This window comes from Globicephala melas, chromosome 3, assembly GCF_963455315.2.
Source record: "Globicephala melas chromosome 3, mGloMel1.2, whole genome shotgun sequence".
Classification (NCBI taxonomy): Eukaryota; Metazoa; Chordata; class Mammalia; order Artiodactyla; family Delphinidae; genus Globicephala; species Globicephala melas.
The window spans coordinates 60,301,805-60,318,575 of NC_083316.1; the positions used below are offsets into that span (position 1 = coordinate 60,301,805).

Consider the following 16,771-nt stretch of genomic DNA (forward strand, 5'->3'; position numbering starts at 1 on the left):
CTAGTTACCCAGGGAGCTTGTGAGTAACCATTTGTTCCATGGACAGTTGGGAGTAAAGATATTTTATTAATCTGATTTCCAGTGTTAGGATTTCACGTTACCACAAAATTCTATTGAGCTTAGGGAGCCTTTCTGCAGGTGTTATTAACCTCATTTCGGACTGAAGAAAATTTGGCAGAACATCCTGAAATAAATCAGCAGCGCTGCAAAGAAAAAGATCGGTAAGAATTTCTCTCGTAGGCTAACTCCCTCTTTTACCAGTTACTGTGGGTTATCTAAATCAATCCAAATGATGACTCTCCCCCACAGAAGAAGGAAATTAAAACTTTAAATCAACCAAAAAAAAATAATAGCTACGTTAAAAAAAATAGTCAAATTCATTCAAACAGCAAGTCATCTTGAAAGAAATGGAAAACTAGTTGGTTTTTTTTTTAGTTTTTTTTAGTGCCATTGTGGTGAGTCATGTGACCCTTTACTGAAAACTAGTTTTTGTTGGTGGTGGTTAATTACAATGGGCTATATTCAGTCATCTTTATTTCTTAAAGAACTCAATCATATGTCCCATTTCCAACATACCACTCGGGAAAGGGAAAAGGAAGATCTTCTAGAGCAGGTATTGCTAATGTTTTCTGTTCAAGTGATTAACAAAAGAAAAAGTGTACTATTATATGTAGGGAATACTTAAGAGAATCTTAAGACAGACCCTAGAGTAGAAAGAGATTTGGAATTGCATTGTCCCCTTTCTGCTTCAGACACCGCAGTGTGTAAGCCTTGGCAGCCTCCACAAACTTGCACTTGGCTCTCATAATCACGTCATAGGCCCTGTGGGTGACAACAAAGTCCCTCTTTATGCTGCTTAGAAGTTGGCTATGTGCACCTCTTCAGTCTCAGCAAAATTTTAAAATCCCACCCCTGCCATGTTCATGGATTGAATATGGCTCTGTATCATGTGGCCACCTTGACCTTCAGGCTTAACACAGTGACAATTTGCTCTGGGGCTTTGTGAAAGTAAAAATGTCTTACCTAATGAAAAGGATGTCTTAACCCTTCCTAACAATAATTTAAGATCTAAAATATACTGATCAGGGATTGTATTAACATCAGCATGGGAGAGGCTGTCTAGAAAAACATGGAGAAAAACTAAAATGTGTGCAGAGAATGGAGGTGAACATAGGAATAATTTCCAACCAGCATGCTTGGGGACTCTGAGTTAACTCAGAACGTATTTCAAAATAATCTATTTGGTTAAACAATATTAAGCTAATTGTTTCAATGACTAAATTGGTCCATGAAAATAATTTTTCTTCAGACATAGACCTAGTTACTGTCCAGAAACTTTTTCTTCTGTCTAATCCAAATGGCTCTTCCATTGCTCTCACCCATTTTTTTTTTTTTTCCCCTCGGTACGCGTGCCTCTCACTGTTGTGGCCTCTCCCATTGCGGAGCACAGGCTCCGGACGCGCAGGCTCAGCAGCCATGGCTCACGGGCCCAGCCGCTCCGTGGCATAAGGGATCTTCCCGGACCGGGGCACGAACCCGTGTCCCCTGCATCGTCAGGTGGACTCTCAACCACTGCGCCACCAGGGAAGCCCGCTCTCACCCATTTTTAATACTTCGGCTCACAGAGAATGGCTACCTTCTTCTCTTTGTCCTCCAGCTCCATCTTCTTGTTATTCCCCTATAGGTTCTAATTTTCATCCTTTAGTTACTCTTATTTAAACAAAACAAAACAAAACAAAACACGGTTTCCACTGACTTAGTAGATATTTGCCAAACTGGTGAAAATAACACATGAATATCCCCACCTAGGATTTGGTAGGAATGAAATTCTTTTTCTACCATAGTTTGTGGATTGTTTCGTAAAATAGTATGTTACCCCTCTGTCATCGTGTTTCCCCAGCTCTTTCTGGAGACAGGCCTGGCATGTGTGCAGTTGAGGTTAAGCCATTTGTTTTTCTCTTTTTTTTTATTCCTCTCAGGTTTCTTTATACCCTCTCTAAAATTCAGACATCCAAAGAGTCCCAGGGTGGGGAGAAGGACATAGTGGCCAGTGTTTATGACATTTGGGTGCCCTCTCCTCTCATGCTGTCTGTGGTCTGAGGACTGTTTACAAAGTTGGACTATGGTAGGAAGGCCTTCAGGTTAAACAATTAAGAGGCAGCTCCTTCAGAGCTCAGAATTGTCTTAAATATGAAAATATCAAGTTCTGACACCACTAGACAAATGGCTGCTTCATTCTGAGTATTTATAAACTAAATATGGAACTATTTCCTTGAGTCAAAACCCTATATGATGGTCTTATTATTTGGAATAATTTTTTTTTTTTTTGGCGGCACACGGGCCTCTCACTGCTGTGGCCTCTCCCGTTGCGGAGCACAGGCTCCGGACGCGCAGGCCCAGCAGCCGTGGCTCACGGGCCCAACCGCTCCGTGGCATGTGGGATCTTCCCGGACCGGGGCACGAACCTGTGTCCCCTGCATCGGCAGGCGGACTCTCAACCACTGCGCCACCAGGGAAGCCCTGGAATAATTTTAATAGTAAAGAAAGCTATGGGTAGTAACCATGTTTTCTGTCAGGCAGAAGTAAAAACATGATTTTTTTTAGGATTTGTAGTGGCCTTGCTCAGCACAGAGATTGGAGAGGGGTGGGAAAACTGAAAGTGGAGATCTTCATATTTCCCACAGTTTTGGACATAAAGGAGAAGCAATTCTCTTCTCATCTAATCAGCAAAGATAAGGTTAACTTATTCCTGCATCTCTAAGTCATTTGTTTAGCCCTGGAAATTTGACGATGAGCTGTTTTAATAGAGCTTCTCAGCAGGTCCTTCTACCAGAGTATGAAAGTGATCCAGGTGTTCGAAGGCGTGAAATGGAATGACGCCATCTTTCAGTGGTTCAGATGGATGTTAAGGTCATGGCCACGGTTAGCTGGCCCAGGAGTGTGTCCATCCTATATACATTCAGGCTATGTGACAGAGCTCAGCTGAAATCCAGGAGTCCATGGACTCCACAGTTAGCTTTCTATTAAGGAAAAGCTTACAAGAAACTGGACCAGGATAAAGCAAAGACCAAGGGACAGAAAGAAAGCTTGAATTACATGATTGCCATAGTCTGCGAAATCAGCTTCTCTTTGGAGCTGAAAATGCCTCAAGTTTCTTCCTGAGAGGCATGAGCAATTGCATGAATACTATATTCTCTGACAATTTCCAACATGGCTCCATTTAAGGTTATGTGACAAGTCTGTATGATAAGGTTGTGTGTGTTTGGGTATTTTATGCCTGTGGGTAACACTGTCACTTGGCTTTGCAAAACCAAAAATTCCCTGCATGTCCATGGGAGAGGATAATTCAGCATGTGGCCGACCAAGTAAAATGCCGTCCCTTATTCTCTATCCTTGCTTCATTCTTTCTCTCACACTTTAATTCACTAAGTTGTAAGTGTCTGAAATCATTCTCGGTGAATAACGCTGGACCACTCGGAAAGTTTGCAGCTGAGAGCTGGACCCTCGTCATCACCAAGCACTTTGTCACTGAGACAGAGTAACCCATGGTTACTGAGCTCAGATCAGTTAAGGGGCAGAGAGCCTCCCCTCCTCACTGCTCTATAAAAGAGACCCGCAAAGGGACCCTACCAGCTTCTAGCTCTCAGCCTGGGGGAGCGCGTGGGAAGCAAAGCCCAGACCTGCGGAGCAGAAAGCACCAGCTGCAGAGGCAAGGCCGGCATGGCTCCCACTTTCAAACTTCAGTGTCACTTCATTCTGATCTGCCTGATGGCTCTAAGAGGGGAGAGCCGGTACCTGGAGGTGAGCGATTACCCGGTTGACCCATCACACCTTCCTGTGGTGAGTGTCCAGCCTTGGGGGTGGGCAGGCTGCCTCTGCTCTCAGACATGTTTTGGTTAGCTCTTTCTTCCCATTTACTGTGTCCCCTCTCCTCTGGTTTCCCCTGGGTCTTCCTCCCTGCCTCTTCCTCCTTCCCTCTGGTCCCTGGGCATACCCTGGTCTGATGGGAAAGGTCTAAACCTTCCCGTCTTCTCCGGACCCGGGAGACATTGACCCGGTCACTTTATTCTCTTTGCCGCGGGGCAGGGAGGGTGCCTTGCTTCTGGTCCCCCTTCCCCCTCCTTGAACTTTTGCGGACTGACTGATTTTCCTGGCCAGCTGCGGGAAGCTGTGGACTACGACCCTTTCCTACTCTTCAGCGCCAACCTGAAGCGGGAGCTGCCGGGGGAGCAGCTGTACCGCCGCGCTATGCGTGAGTCGGGGCTGCCTGGCTGGCGTCCGTCCGCGGGCAGCGGGGAGGTGGGGATTGTTGAGGACCGCGGGGGGCGCAATTCCCATGGCTAAGGGTCAGTCCGAGGAGTCGCACTGGGGCGAGATGGGGTGACGCACCCGGAGCGCGGGAGCGGGGCGCAGCCGAAGCTGGGAGTCAGGGCGCGAGCGGAGAGGGGCTGCCCGGGTGCCGCCACAGTGGCTGCAACCCGGGACCCCCAATCCCGCTGCCCTCCCCCCCCGCCCCCCAGGGTGCCTGGACATGCTGAGCCTCCAGGGCCAGTTCACCTTCACCGCCGACCGGCCTCAGCTGCACTGCGCCGCCTTCTTCATCGCAGAGCCCGAGGAGTTTATCACCATCCACTACGAACTGGTCTCCATCGACTGTGAGAGCGGGGACTTCCTGAAGGTGAGGCGCCCCCGCCAGGCGCAGCCCCAGCCGCGGGGCAAGGGAGGGGTCATGGCCAGGACGCTGCGCCCTAGCGTGGAGAGCCGGCGACGCTCGTAATTAGATGCTCCGGTGGTGCAGGAGTGGGAGAGGCGCAGTCCGGGACCCCCGCGCAGCGTGTACCTCGCCCCACTCCCAGAAGGGCGAGTGCCTTGGTCTTGCAGTGGTTTAAATTCATCCCTGTGCGCTCTCGGTCCCGGGCGCTTCCAAAGACTAGAACTCGTGGCGCGAACCACTGTGTTGCAATGGGGAGCAGGTGAAAAGGGGTACAAACCAACTAGTACGAGCCCTCGGGTCCGCCGAACCCGAGGTCCTGATTAGAAGGCGACCTCACATGTCTGAGATCTGAGCCCGCCTTGCTCCTGCTGGTCCCTTTCTCTGTGGAGCTGTTTCAGGCTCCCAGACGCTGTCTTCAATGCCTGGGTGACCTGATTTTGGCGCAGAAGGGCACTGGCTGCAGGGAAGGTTGCTGAGAAGGAATCTAGTCTGAGGCAGGTGGGAGGCGCGGAAAAGTCCCCACTCCCCGTTCTCCATGAGTCTAACGGGTCAGCTTGGGATGGATGCTGGACTTCTCCAGTACAGTTAAAATGAATATGATTAAAATCCCAAAGTGGAATTATTTTGGAACCTGTCAAACGTCATAGAAGAGGACTGATCTGGTGAAATAATTTGTAGCTGGTAATTTTACTAACGTGAACTAGGTTGGACTCATTAAATTGGAGACCTGTGGTGATTTTAAGAGTAAAGTCAGTAGACTCTGACCTTTTGTCCAGCCAACTACAAACTTCCACAAGTGAAGGAAAAAATTCCAAACTTGCATACCAGCCATTATCGTCTAAGTGTTAAAGTAGTTCTTGATATTTTAATATGTGATAAGAGTAAAAAAAATGAGGAAAATGGGTGTGTATAACCATCGGCAGGTAGGTAAAGTTGCTGCCCCAGTTTTTCCTCTTGCTATTTTTGAGAAATTTTGTTCATATTTTAATGAGGAAAGAGAAAAACTGAAACCCAAATTATGTTCCTGTGGAATTCTTCTGAAGGTAGGATGTGTGGAAAATATGACCAACACAAAAATGTATATCGTCTGTAGTTTCATTTACCAAGGTGGCTGAAATGATAAAGTATAAGAAAGTTTATTTACTTTGGAAATGTTAGAGTTTATAAAGGGGAAAAAAGCAATAATTAAATAATAATGCGACTTGCAAACAACCCTCACAGTCAAAATATATACAAATAGAAGGGGGGTGCAGGGGGGTGTGGGCTGTCTATTCCTCACTTATGACCGAAGGCCCGTGGCTGGATAACCTTTTCCCCCTTTTCAACACACCTGTGACTTCAGGAGTTGATGAAAGTGATCATCTTTGTCTGTATTTTTTGTTGGAAGGTATTTGATGGTTGGATTCTCAAGGGGGAGAAGTTCCCCAGTTCCCAGGATCACCCTCTCCCCATGACTGAGCGGTACATAGATTTCTGTGAGAGTGGTCTTAGCAGAAGGAGCATCAGATCCTCCCAGAACGTGGCCATGATCTTCTTCCGGGTCCATGAACCAGGAAATGGGTTCACATTAACCATAAAGACAGATCCTAACCTCTTTCGTAAGTGGACTAAATGTCTTCTTAGTTGGAAGGCAGGACTTGGGGGGAGAGAGTGTCAGTTATGCTTTTCAAAGGTAGCATCACTGCACAGACTTAAGAAATTTGAAGTGAGGAAGGATTTGAATGGAAATTCTTTTGTAATTAGAAATGACCTAAAGGATATTTCCAGTTCATTATTATGAAAATCAAAGCAGTTTTTAATTTATTTACCAGGCTAGGTAAGATACTAATTTATGATGGCTGGAATTCTATTTTTTCTCCAGTCTTATTCTGATCTCCTGAGCTACTACAATGTATTCAGTGACAAACTTTAATCCCTCCAAGTCATTCCATTGATCTCGATAAGCTTGAGGGATCAGATATGAAATTGCAGTCCTACAGATATTTAGGTGAAGGCTGAAAGACTACATATCTGGGATGTGTAGACAGATTTCATGCCCTGAGCAGAAGGCTGGACCAGAGGACCTCAACATTGCCTTCTGAGTCTGAACCCATTGCTCTAATTTAGTTCATTTCTGGTGGATACACAAATAGATGCTATAAAGCTGAATAGCCCAGGCCTAAAACACATTATCTTAATCAGAATGAGTTCATTCATCTGTTTATTATTTCTTCCCCATTAAGAGGAAAATGTTTATTAAAAAATCAGGAAAACATTCATTTTTGGTTGTATACAATAGTATTATTAACAGTTCATGTGGTTGAAGAATGGGGCCTACCTAATCTGCCAAAAAATAATGTACGGACTGATCTCCCAAATTTTGTTTTTAAAAAACAAAAAAAAAAGCTTTTTGAAAGAAGCCCCCCAAAATGGCTGTTTCTGAGGACTGGAGGAGAATAACACTAGAGGACAACATGAACTGTTTCTCCTATATCCTGTTTGCTTAGAGATCAGAAACCTTCTAGAATCATCAAGGAATTTCAGTTCTTTTTGAAATTAAGTGTAATTAAAGATATAAGATGGAAGCAAAAGGTAGTTCTGACATAGTCTGATCAATCAGAAACTTTTGTCCCATAACTGGCCAAAAAAAGTACAAACTCTGATGCTTCTAGTTTCATAGCTAGAAGAATAAATTTATTGTAAGTCTAGTCTTGAGATACAAAACAAAATTTCAGAAAGACTTGGGAGTAGATAAACATTTAAAATTTACCTATTAGTCAACTTATCACTTAACACCCAGGAAATATTTATCAGACATAAGCCTGCTTTGTATTTTTCTCGGCCCACTTTGTAACTAGTTTAATGTTTCTTCACTTTATTATCTCAAAAGTAACATGTAGCTCCAAGTTCAGTTAATAAAGGTTTCAGACAGACAGGGTTTGAGTTCTGGCCTTACCTTTAAGCCTTGATTCTTCCAGACTCCCAGCTTGAACTTGGACCCTAGTTAATGAAGTGTTCCTAGAACTTCTACCAGCTAGTATTGTTTGGTTGGTTATTAATTTATGTCTTGTGAGTGTTATAAACAAGGTGACCCCCTGAGATTACGATCAGAAGTCCCCTTGCAGCCAGGGCCTCCTGACAATGTCCATACATCAGTGGTGCTTTTTATTCCCCAACTCCTTCCTTTCTCCAAATCACCTTTGTGATAAGTACTCTCTTCTGGGCCACAAGCCCCTAGACCATGAATAGGAGCTTAGAATAAGGATGAGATAAATTTCTATAAAAGCCCAGCATACCAAGCAGTGAAAATGTGATTTTGTTTTTCTACAAAGCCTGCAATGTCATCTCCCAGACCCCAAATGGAAGGTTTACTCTGGTCGTGCCACATAAGCATCGCAACTGCAGCTTCTCCATCATTTATCCTGTGGTGATCAAAATATCTGATCTCACCCTGGGACACTTAAATGGTCTGCAATTAAAGGTGAGTTGCTTACTTGCTTCCCAGTCACTTCCTAAGACCTCAGCTTTCTCAGAGCCAAAGTAACTATACAGGGCAGATGTGGATGAACTGGTGTAGTACGTCCTTCTGTTTGGCGGTTAGAACTCACACGAGCCTGCCTCCGCTGCTTTAATAAACTCCTCTTCTATTTCCGTTATACTGCCAGTTGCATACTCAGGTGCCTCTTCTGACTACTTGAATACTTTTCTTGTGATGTTAGAAATGCTTTCAGTTGGCAGAGTTGTGACATATAATTACAATTGAACTCTCTTGTACTTGCCTCTTTTACAAAAATTATCTCCTAGCAGAACCTAGTGTGAGTCATCTCCACAGCTGTTTTTCTGATTATTGGACTTTTCTTTTGACATGAAGGAAGTATCTCATTGACAGACTGTGTTATGCAGGAATGCTAAGCATAGCATAAAATACAAAACTGGATTTTTATATTGCAAAATACAGTAAAGTTTTGAAGCGTTTTCTCGCATTACATTGAATTCCATACATTTTGCAACAAAACATTAGTTGAGACTCCCCATCAACGTCTTCCCCCATGAACTTCTGTACGGATTTTACGATTAGTGCTGAGCTTGGCCACATTTATTTGCACTGGTAGCTTGTTTCCTTTGAGTCATCCTCATTTCCTTTTATGTTCTCATATGCCTAGGTTAAGACAGCTCATGCATTTGCTGGCATCCAAGATAGTCATACTTCCTAATCAGAAAGATTGCAGTGAAAACCAAATAAATAGGATTAGGGCTGAGAAAAGCAGTAAATCCAATTTCATTTAAGCCCTAACTTCATAGGCCAGTGCCTATTTTTTAAAGTTGAACCTTAGTGGAAGAATAATCCTTTGATAAAGGCCAGGATAAGTGGATGTCTTTGGTTTAGCCCTATAGGCTTGAGATTTTTTGTATGTCATTCTTGATGTTTAATATAGAAGGTGGCAAGTGTGATAGATTGAGAGATCTGCACTTTAGTTATCTTTGGCTACGAGGAGTATACTTTGTGCTTACCATAGTTATCTTTGGCTACGAGGAGTATACTTTGTGCTTACCACTTAAAAAAATGTGAAGTCTGCAGTGTTCTAGGTATCTATTGCTTTACGAAATATTCTTTGAGTGCTTACCACGTGCAAGGCATTCTTCTAGATGCAGGAAATTAGCAACGAACAAAACAGGTCCTACTCACATAGAACCTGTATTCTAGTGGGATGAGACAGGCAAAAGTATAATGTATTTCAAATAGTGGTGAGTGCCCTACAGAAAATGAAGCAGAGTGGTGGCTGGGGACAAGGGGGTAGAGTGAGGGGCAGGCAGCTACTTGAGATGAGATGGTCAAGAAAGAAATCTTTTGAGAAGGAGACATTTAAAGTGAGATTTCAGTGATAGGTAAGAAGGAGCCAGCAGCCACAGGAAGAGCTGGGAACAGAGCAACAGTAGTGCAGAGGCTCAGAGGCAGGAATGGGCTTGCTGAGTTCTAGAAATGGAAAGAAGGAAAAGTAGAGGGGGAGTGGTATCATACAGCATCAGGCAGACAGGCAGGGCCAGGGGGTGGAGAGCCCAGCGGGTAATATTACAGAGTTTGAGTTTATTTTCAGTGGGAAACCACCAAAGGGGTTCAGGCAGGAAAGTGACATAATCCATTTGATTATGCTCAGGTGGGGTGAGAGTGATTGGGAATTGCTGGCCTCATGACCAAAGTAATTGACAAAGTCCACGATGGGAAGGAGACGGTTACCTAAAGGTCATTCTGGCTTCCATGAATGATGATGAATGGGCTGTAGGGGCCAGAGTGGTGCAGCAGTGCCCCTAAAAGGCCATTGTCATAGTCTAGGCAAGAGATGAGAGTGACTTGGTCCAGGGAGATAGAACGTCAACAAAGAAATCTTGGGGGTTACTGTTGAGGAGCTGAACCCCAGAGGTCCCTACACAGCTCAGCTTCTGCCGTTGTTTATAAGAACAGCTGAGAGGTTTGGAAAGAGGAGAGGAAAGTCACTGAACGCCAAAAAGTACGTGCTCCCAACCTCCTTGTTTCTTGGTTTTGTTCCCTTCATTTTAGCTGCCATTTCTTCCCAACTTCTTATTTCCCATTTCTTTCTCCTGAGCCTGCCTTTCCCCCTTCACCTCCTCCTGTGAAATTTGGAAACTACAGAACCAGGTGGAATGTTTAGTCTAAGACATGTTCCCCCTGGACACCCTCTACTCAAGGGAAAGGCAATTACATATTTTTCCCTTTACCTCTAAATGGCTTATTCAGCTGTTCCTACAAGAAAATGAGCCCTGTACACAGTGGGGCTAACTAACCTTCTATTTCATCATTGATGAAATTACGTGTAAAATACCTAAGCATAGAACCCAGGACAGAGTAGGTGCTTTAAATATATATACCCACACCTGCTTCCTTTCATTAGTCAAAGAGTTGCTGTTGTGTTATCTTCTATTGGTTGTTTAGTTCCAGCTGCATTTCAATATCTTCCAAATGTGGGACTGTGTGCGCTGATGTATGTGTGTGTTTTACATTCTCTGTTTTAGATTTTGGTCCCTATGGAGCGTGGTCTATCTGTTTAGCTTCTAAGCACCTTGCCACATTCCGCTAGATCTCTTGATGGCTACGTCTCATGAAGAAGAGGATCACGGGCAAAACTGGCTGTATAATTTGTGGGGGGACAGTAAAAAATGAAAATACAGGGGCCTTATTTTTAAATGATTAGGAATTTCAAAATGGTGACAGCAGAGCATTAAACCAAGCACTAGGCCTTGTAAGTGTGAGCCCTGTGGGCGCGGGTGGCACGATCACAAGGCCAGCCCTGATCGCGGGAAACGGGTGGCCCAAACGGTGACATTTGGGGCTGAGAGGGGGCCTGCTTTGTTTGCGTGGGAAAGTGAAGCCCAGGAATTGCCGTGGATGACACAGTGTGGAAAAGATGAAGGGAAGCAGAAAAAGGTGGTTACAGTGCATCACACAAAGTCTTAAGACTACACACTTATTTTGAGTAGCTTGAAATAAGTTTATTTTAGTTGGAAGGAGAAAGTTGATGGTAACTCTAGCTAATTTGAGCCCCAAATGAGGGGTCTTTTCTTTTTTTAATATTCCTATAACTAGTCTAAATCCTTATCAGTAGAAAGGATAAGAATTGTCTCAATAGCAGAAAAAGTCTTTTATAAAGAAGAGGAAAGGGCTTCCCTGGTGGCACAGTGGTTGAGAGTCCGCCTGCCGATGCAGGGGACGCGGGTTCGTGCCCCGGTCCGGGAGGATCCCACGTGCCTCTCGGCTGGGCCCGTGAGCCATGGCCGCTGAGCCTGCGCATCCGGAGCCTGTGCTCCGCAGCGGGAGAGGCCGCAGCAGTGAGAGGGCCGCATTCCGCAAAAAAAAAAACAAAACTCTGACTGCATGCATGAAGAAATTCAAATAATTCATTGTGTATGTCCAAATGATTTAAAAAGCAAAGCATTTTCAGATTCAATTTTCATATATTGTATATGGAGTTTACAGATTCCAGTTTCATCATTCTAGTCCTTGAGCTTATAAAAAAATGTTTTTTAAATGCACATACATTTTTTAAAATGATTACTCAACCGATTTAGAAAAGCAATTACTATGATTTTTTTTTTTCTTTAAAAAGTCTTACTTCCCAGAGTCCTGGATGTTAAATTAAATGGCGCTGCCAGGATGTCTACAGCTGACTGAATTCACCAACTTGCCATTGGTCCAATGGTTTGACTTCCTTAATTGGTTTAAACACATCTTCCTCTGCTGCTTTATTCTCTTAGAAGTCCTCAGCAGGTTGTGTGGGAATAGGAGATTTTGTGGAGCTGCTGGGAGGAACTGGACTCGACCCTTCCAAGATGATGCCTTTAGCTGATCTCTGCTATCCTTTTCACGGCCCTGGTAAGATATTTCTTTGATTATTATTTATGTGCCTATTAAGATTGTTTCCTTAAATAAAATGCCTCAAAGTTTTTATACGTGGGAGGGCAAGTTCCACCAAAAAAACTTCGATTTTGCACATTGAGCAACTGTGAGGGTTTTGCATTTGAGCCTAAGCACAGTATCAAGAATGCATGACCACAATATCTGACACTGGGAGAAAAACTTATGAAGTAACAAGGTTGCGTGTTTAAGGTTTGCCCTAAGTACGACTATGAAAAAGACAAAGCTTTTTGGTTCTGTGCTCTGTCCACCTTCTTGAAGGTCCCTGCTTTCCTCCTCTCGAGACTAAAGATTTTACTGACTGAAAACCGTTGTTCAAATAGTGGATGTATCGTCAATTAGTAATAGTATAAAAATGAAGTAATAGCTAAATAACTTTACCATACATATGTATATGTGTGTGTATTACTCATAGTAAATATTGATACATTAGAAGGTGATACGCTTTATTAGAAATCTCAGAACTGCTGAACGTCCCCAACTTCTAGCAGCAACACCAGCCTCTGAAAGACCACTGCAAAACAGAGGTAAATTCTGAGATCTAAAAGTGGTCACGGGTAATAAAAGACCTGGTTCTCGCCAAACAGAATCAGGTCTTCTTTGTTAAAGATCAGTGCAGCTTTTCCATTTGATTATGCTCGGGTGGGGTGAGGAGGGTGGGAATTGCTGACTAGTGACCAAATTAATTAACGAAATCCAAGTGTTGGGGGAGAGGGTTACATAAAACATTTCTGTAAAGGTCACTCCTGTATCTGTACTTCTGATGCAGGAACCAGTGATTATCTTTTAAGAGACAGAAGTCAAACAGAAGAACAGCCTTTCATCCCTTACCATAGCCCCCTTCCTCTTTTTAAGCACACATCACTAACCAACTAAATAATGAAGCTGCAAGTCAGACAGCCTTTTGATCAGCTGTTACCAGTTTTAATTAAAGCCAGGTCTGCCAACCAGTATTTTCTCTCTCTGAGCTAATGCTGGGAACTTAATAAACAAAATCTCTCTGAAATAGAATTAATGTACACAGGTCAAGGGAAAAGATTTCTAAAAACCCACTTTGCTAAAAGCTTGAGGGTTAGTTTATACTAATTTACACTTGAGCCCTGGTTTAAACCAGTGCATCATGGCTTCTCTCCCTTTGTGTGTGCTCTCAGAGGCACTGGATCCTTCCAGGCTGATGGAGAGCACCTGTGAGGAGCTGCGTTTGAGCTGGGTAAAAAGATTAGATTAAGAACTGAAGCACACTCATGCCTTAAAATTTAGATAGTTGAAGCCATAGTAATTTTGGTGCATGAATTATATGACTTGATTTCAAAGGGTGTGGCTAAGGCCAAAAACCCACTTTTGCCTGTATTATTTAGATAATTGAAACCCATCTTAAGATAATGTGAAGGCTTGAATTATCTGACTCACTGGTTCATTTTAGACTTCACTTTTTTCTTGAATTCACCATGTTTTCATGAGCCCCTCTTAAGTCGTTCAGACAATGAAGAACTCTTAGGTATCCTGCCCTTTACAATGGATTGTATTAGGAATTATGTCAAATAATAAATGATATGCGCATTAACTAAAGGAAATAAGTCACGTTATGTAGATTAAAGTTCAGAGTAAGATCAGAAAAGAATGGCCTTGCAAACAACTTAAAGAAAATTAGGGACTTCCCTGGTGGCGCAGTGGTTAAGAATCCACCTGCCAATGCAGGGGACACGGGTTCGAGCCCTGGTCCGGGAAGATCCCACATGCTGCAGAGCAACTAAGCCTGTGCACCACAACTACTGAGCCTGCGCTCTAGAGCCAGCGAGCTACAACTTCTGAGCCCACGTGCCACAACTACTGAAGCCTGCATGCCTGGAGCTGTGCTCCACAACAAGAGAAGCCACCGCAGTGAGAAGTCCGTGCACTGAAAGGAAGACCCAACACAGCCAAAAATAAATGAATTTATTTTAAAAACTTTAAAAAATTAACTCTGGACTTCCTCACAGAAGCTTAGTCTAGATTCCCTGGTGCTTATATTAAAATAATTATAGGGTTTATATTTATTATGTCTCCAAATTGACTTTTACCTAAATAACTCTATCTGGCTGTTTTACTTCATTTAAACCCAGGTGCATGTTTGTGAAGTACCTGTTATACAAGGTTAATAACATTTCTCAGAATTTAGGCCTTATAGAGACAACGTGGGGAAAAAAAGATTGAGAAAATTAAAACAGCAGAAAGGATTATTGTAGGGCAGATAAATCTTGCCTCAGGAACCAGATTGAGGCGGAAGAAATAAAACAAAAGTAATTTTTAATAAAAATGCTGAGTTTCACAAAACAGAAACAGGTACAGAGAACAAACAGATGGTTGCTAGAAGGGAGGGGAGTGGGGAATGAAAAGAAAAAAAAAAGGTAACTGTGAGGTAATGAATGTTGATTAGCTCGATTATGGTGATCATTTCACAATGTATATTTATATAAAACCATCATGTTGTCCACCTTAAATATATACAATTTCTGGCAACTATACCTCAATAAACCTGAAAAAAGATTTTTGAAGAATGCCTTAAACACACACACAGTTTCAGTATATAACTGCTCAGGCACATCTGTACTAGAAGATACATAACTGTTGCCAGATGCTTATTAAAATAATGAATAAGATTGGATTTAAGAAAAGTAAGGATATCAAAAGCCATTCCATATAAGAAGTACAGAAAAAAATTAGAGATAAAAATACAGGTGAACAATAGAACAAAAATGAGTATACTTAGTGTATGTCTAAACCACGCAAATGATATTTTTGTTTATATGTAAAACAGAATTATTACTGAGGCTCAGAAAATAATAAATAGGTGATATTTTTAGTCTACATAAATGTCCCGCAATACACTCCATCCTTCAGCCCTGCCCACTAAGTGCCACTCGCACCCCCAGATATAACCAAAACCTGCCTCTGCAAATTCCCAACCTGTCCCTAGAGGGCGGCACTGCCCGCCCCCCCCCCCCCCCCCGCCCCCCAGGACACAACTAGAGCAAAGGTGCAGCAGGTCGGATGCTTGCCTTCCTCTGCCTTCACCACCAAAGCTTTGCAGGTAAGAGAACATAAAAAGCACAAGGAGATATCTTCTTACCTCTTTGCAGCCAGTTTTGTTTGCCTAACAGTGTTCTTGCACATGAGGAGAAAGGCTGAGCTTAATTTCACTATTCTACAATTAATTATACAGTTGACCCTTGAACAACAGTGGTTTGAACTGCGGGGGCCCACTTATAGGCGGAGTTTTTTCAATAGTAGATACGACAGTACTACACGATCCTAGGTTGGTTGAACCCGAGAATGTGGAACCTCGGATCTGGAGGAACCGTGGCTCTGGAGGGAAGACTATAAATTATAGGCAGATTTTCGCCTGTGGGGAGGGTCCTCACCCCTAATGCCCCACGCACCCCCCACGTCGTTCAAGGTCAGCTGTACATTATAAGAATGAGAACAAACACGTTTCGCCTGATGGCAGATGCTTGGTTTGAGTACGTGAGAGGACGCTACATTCCCTTGCTTTCTTCGTGTTTAAATGATCTCGTGGACAGAAATGGTTTGACTGTGTCCTTTCTAACCTGCTGGGAAACTTTTACTTTTTCCGTGAATTATAGCCCAGATGAAAATTGGCTGTGACAACACCGTGTTGCGCATGGTCTCCAGCGGAAGACATGTAAATCGTGTGACTTTTGAATACCGCCAGCTGGAACCATACGAACTGGAAAACCCGAATGGAAACAGTATCCAGGAATTCTGTTTGTCTACTCTTTGAAGAACCAAGCCAGTGATTTCCATGCTGCTAGCTAAGGGAGTTTTTAATGGCCGTTATATATGATTTTGATGAGCAGCTGGTTAAGAACCTTTCATACAAATCAGTATTCCCAACCTTGAGCACATATCACACACACTAATTTTTGTACCTTGCTTCTTTTTCATTTGTAAGATATAAATGACCACGTGGCAGAAAATAAGCCCTCTCCCCGACCCCAGTAGAAAACCAGTTTCCAGTAATTCTTTGATATGCTACCAACCTGAACTGGTAAGACGAGTGCAATGAAAACTTGTATCTCAAGGGAAAATACTACAAAGAACTAAAAATGTTAGTGCTCTTATCAGTTTTATGACAGAAAACGCATGTCCGTGTGTACCAAAGCAGTTGCATCTATTTATTTTCTGCTTATTATTCTGTTTACAGTAGAGAATACTTGTAGCTAGTATTATTTATTGATTTGTAACAACTTGTTTTTAACAGACATTTGTAGCATGTAAAACACTTTGCATCCGTAAATCCGAACATGAATAAACATATTCAGAATGTTGGCACGTCAACATCCTGCTTTGTTTTCCTGAGTAGTTCCTTCCCTTATTACCATCAGAAAATAATGTTCTCAGGTGGTACAGCATCAAATGCTGAACTAAATCATTTTAGACTTCTTAGAGCTCCAAGAACCCTGGGTCGTTAAGTAGGATTATTTAGGGCAGAAGGTAAAATTGCAATGTTTGAACAAACAACACTAACCAGTTGGTGGTGATAGGGAAGCAGGATATGGGGATCCCTCTTCCACTGTCCTCCAAGAAAACTGAGAATACATGTCTTTGTCACAATAAAGAGTGTACTTTTCAACAGGGACAACAAAGGC

At 43.0% G+C, this 16,771-nt stretch overlaps 1 protein-coding gene across 2 annotated transcripts; it reads left to right on the top strand.

Annotated features, from left to right (window-relative positions):
• The first annotated feature begins 3,315 nt into the window (after window positions 1-3,315).
• Window positions 3,316-16,454, top strand: CRHBP (corticotropin releasing hormone binding protein). Of its 2 annotated transcripts, none has more exons than XM_030846178.2 (7): window positions 3,316-3,840; window positions 4,159-4,252; window positions 4,521-4,678; window positions 6,102-6,312; window positions 8,026-8,174; window positions 11,963-12,080; window positions 15,746-16,454. In XM_030846178.2, the coding sequence occupies exons 1-7, from the start codon at window positions 3,721-3,723 to the stop codon at window positions 15,901-15,903; spliced, it is 1,008 nt and encodes a 335-aa protein (XP_030702038.1). In that variant the 5' UTR covers window positions 3,316-3,720; the 3' UTR covers window positions 15,904-16,454. The 2 variants fall into 2 exon arrangements, with proteins under 2 accessions (XP_030702038.1, XP_030702046.1); XM_030846186.2 differs by having other exon boundaries at window positions 3,321-3,801.
• The last annotated feature ends 317 nt before the right edge of the window (window positions 16,455-16,771 follow it).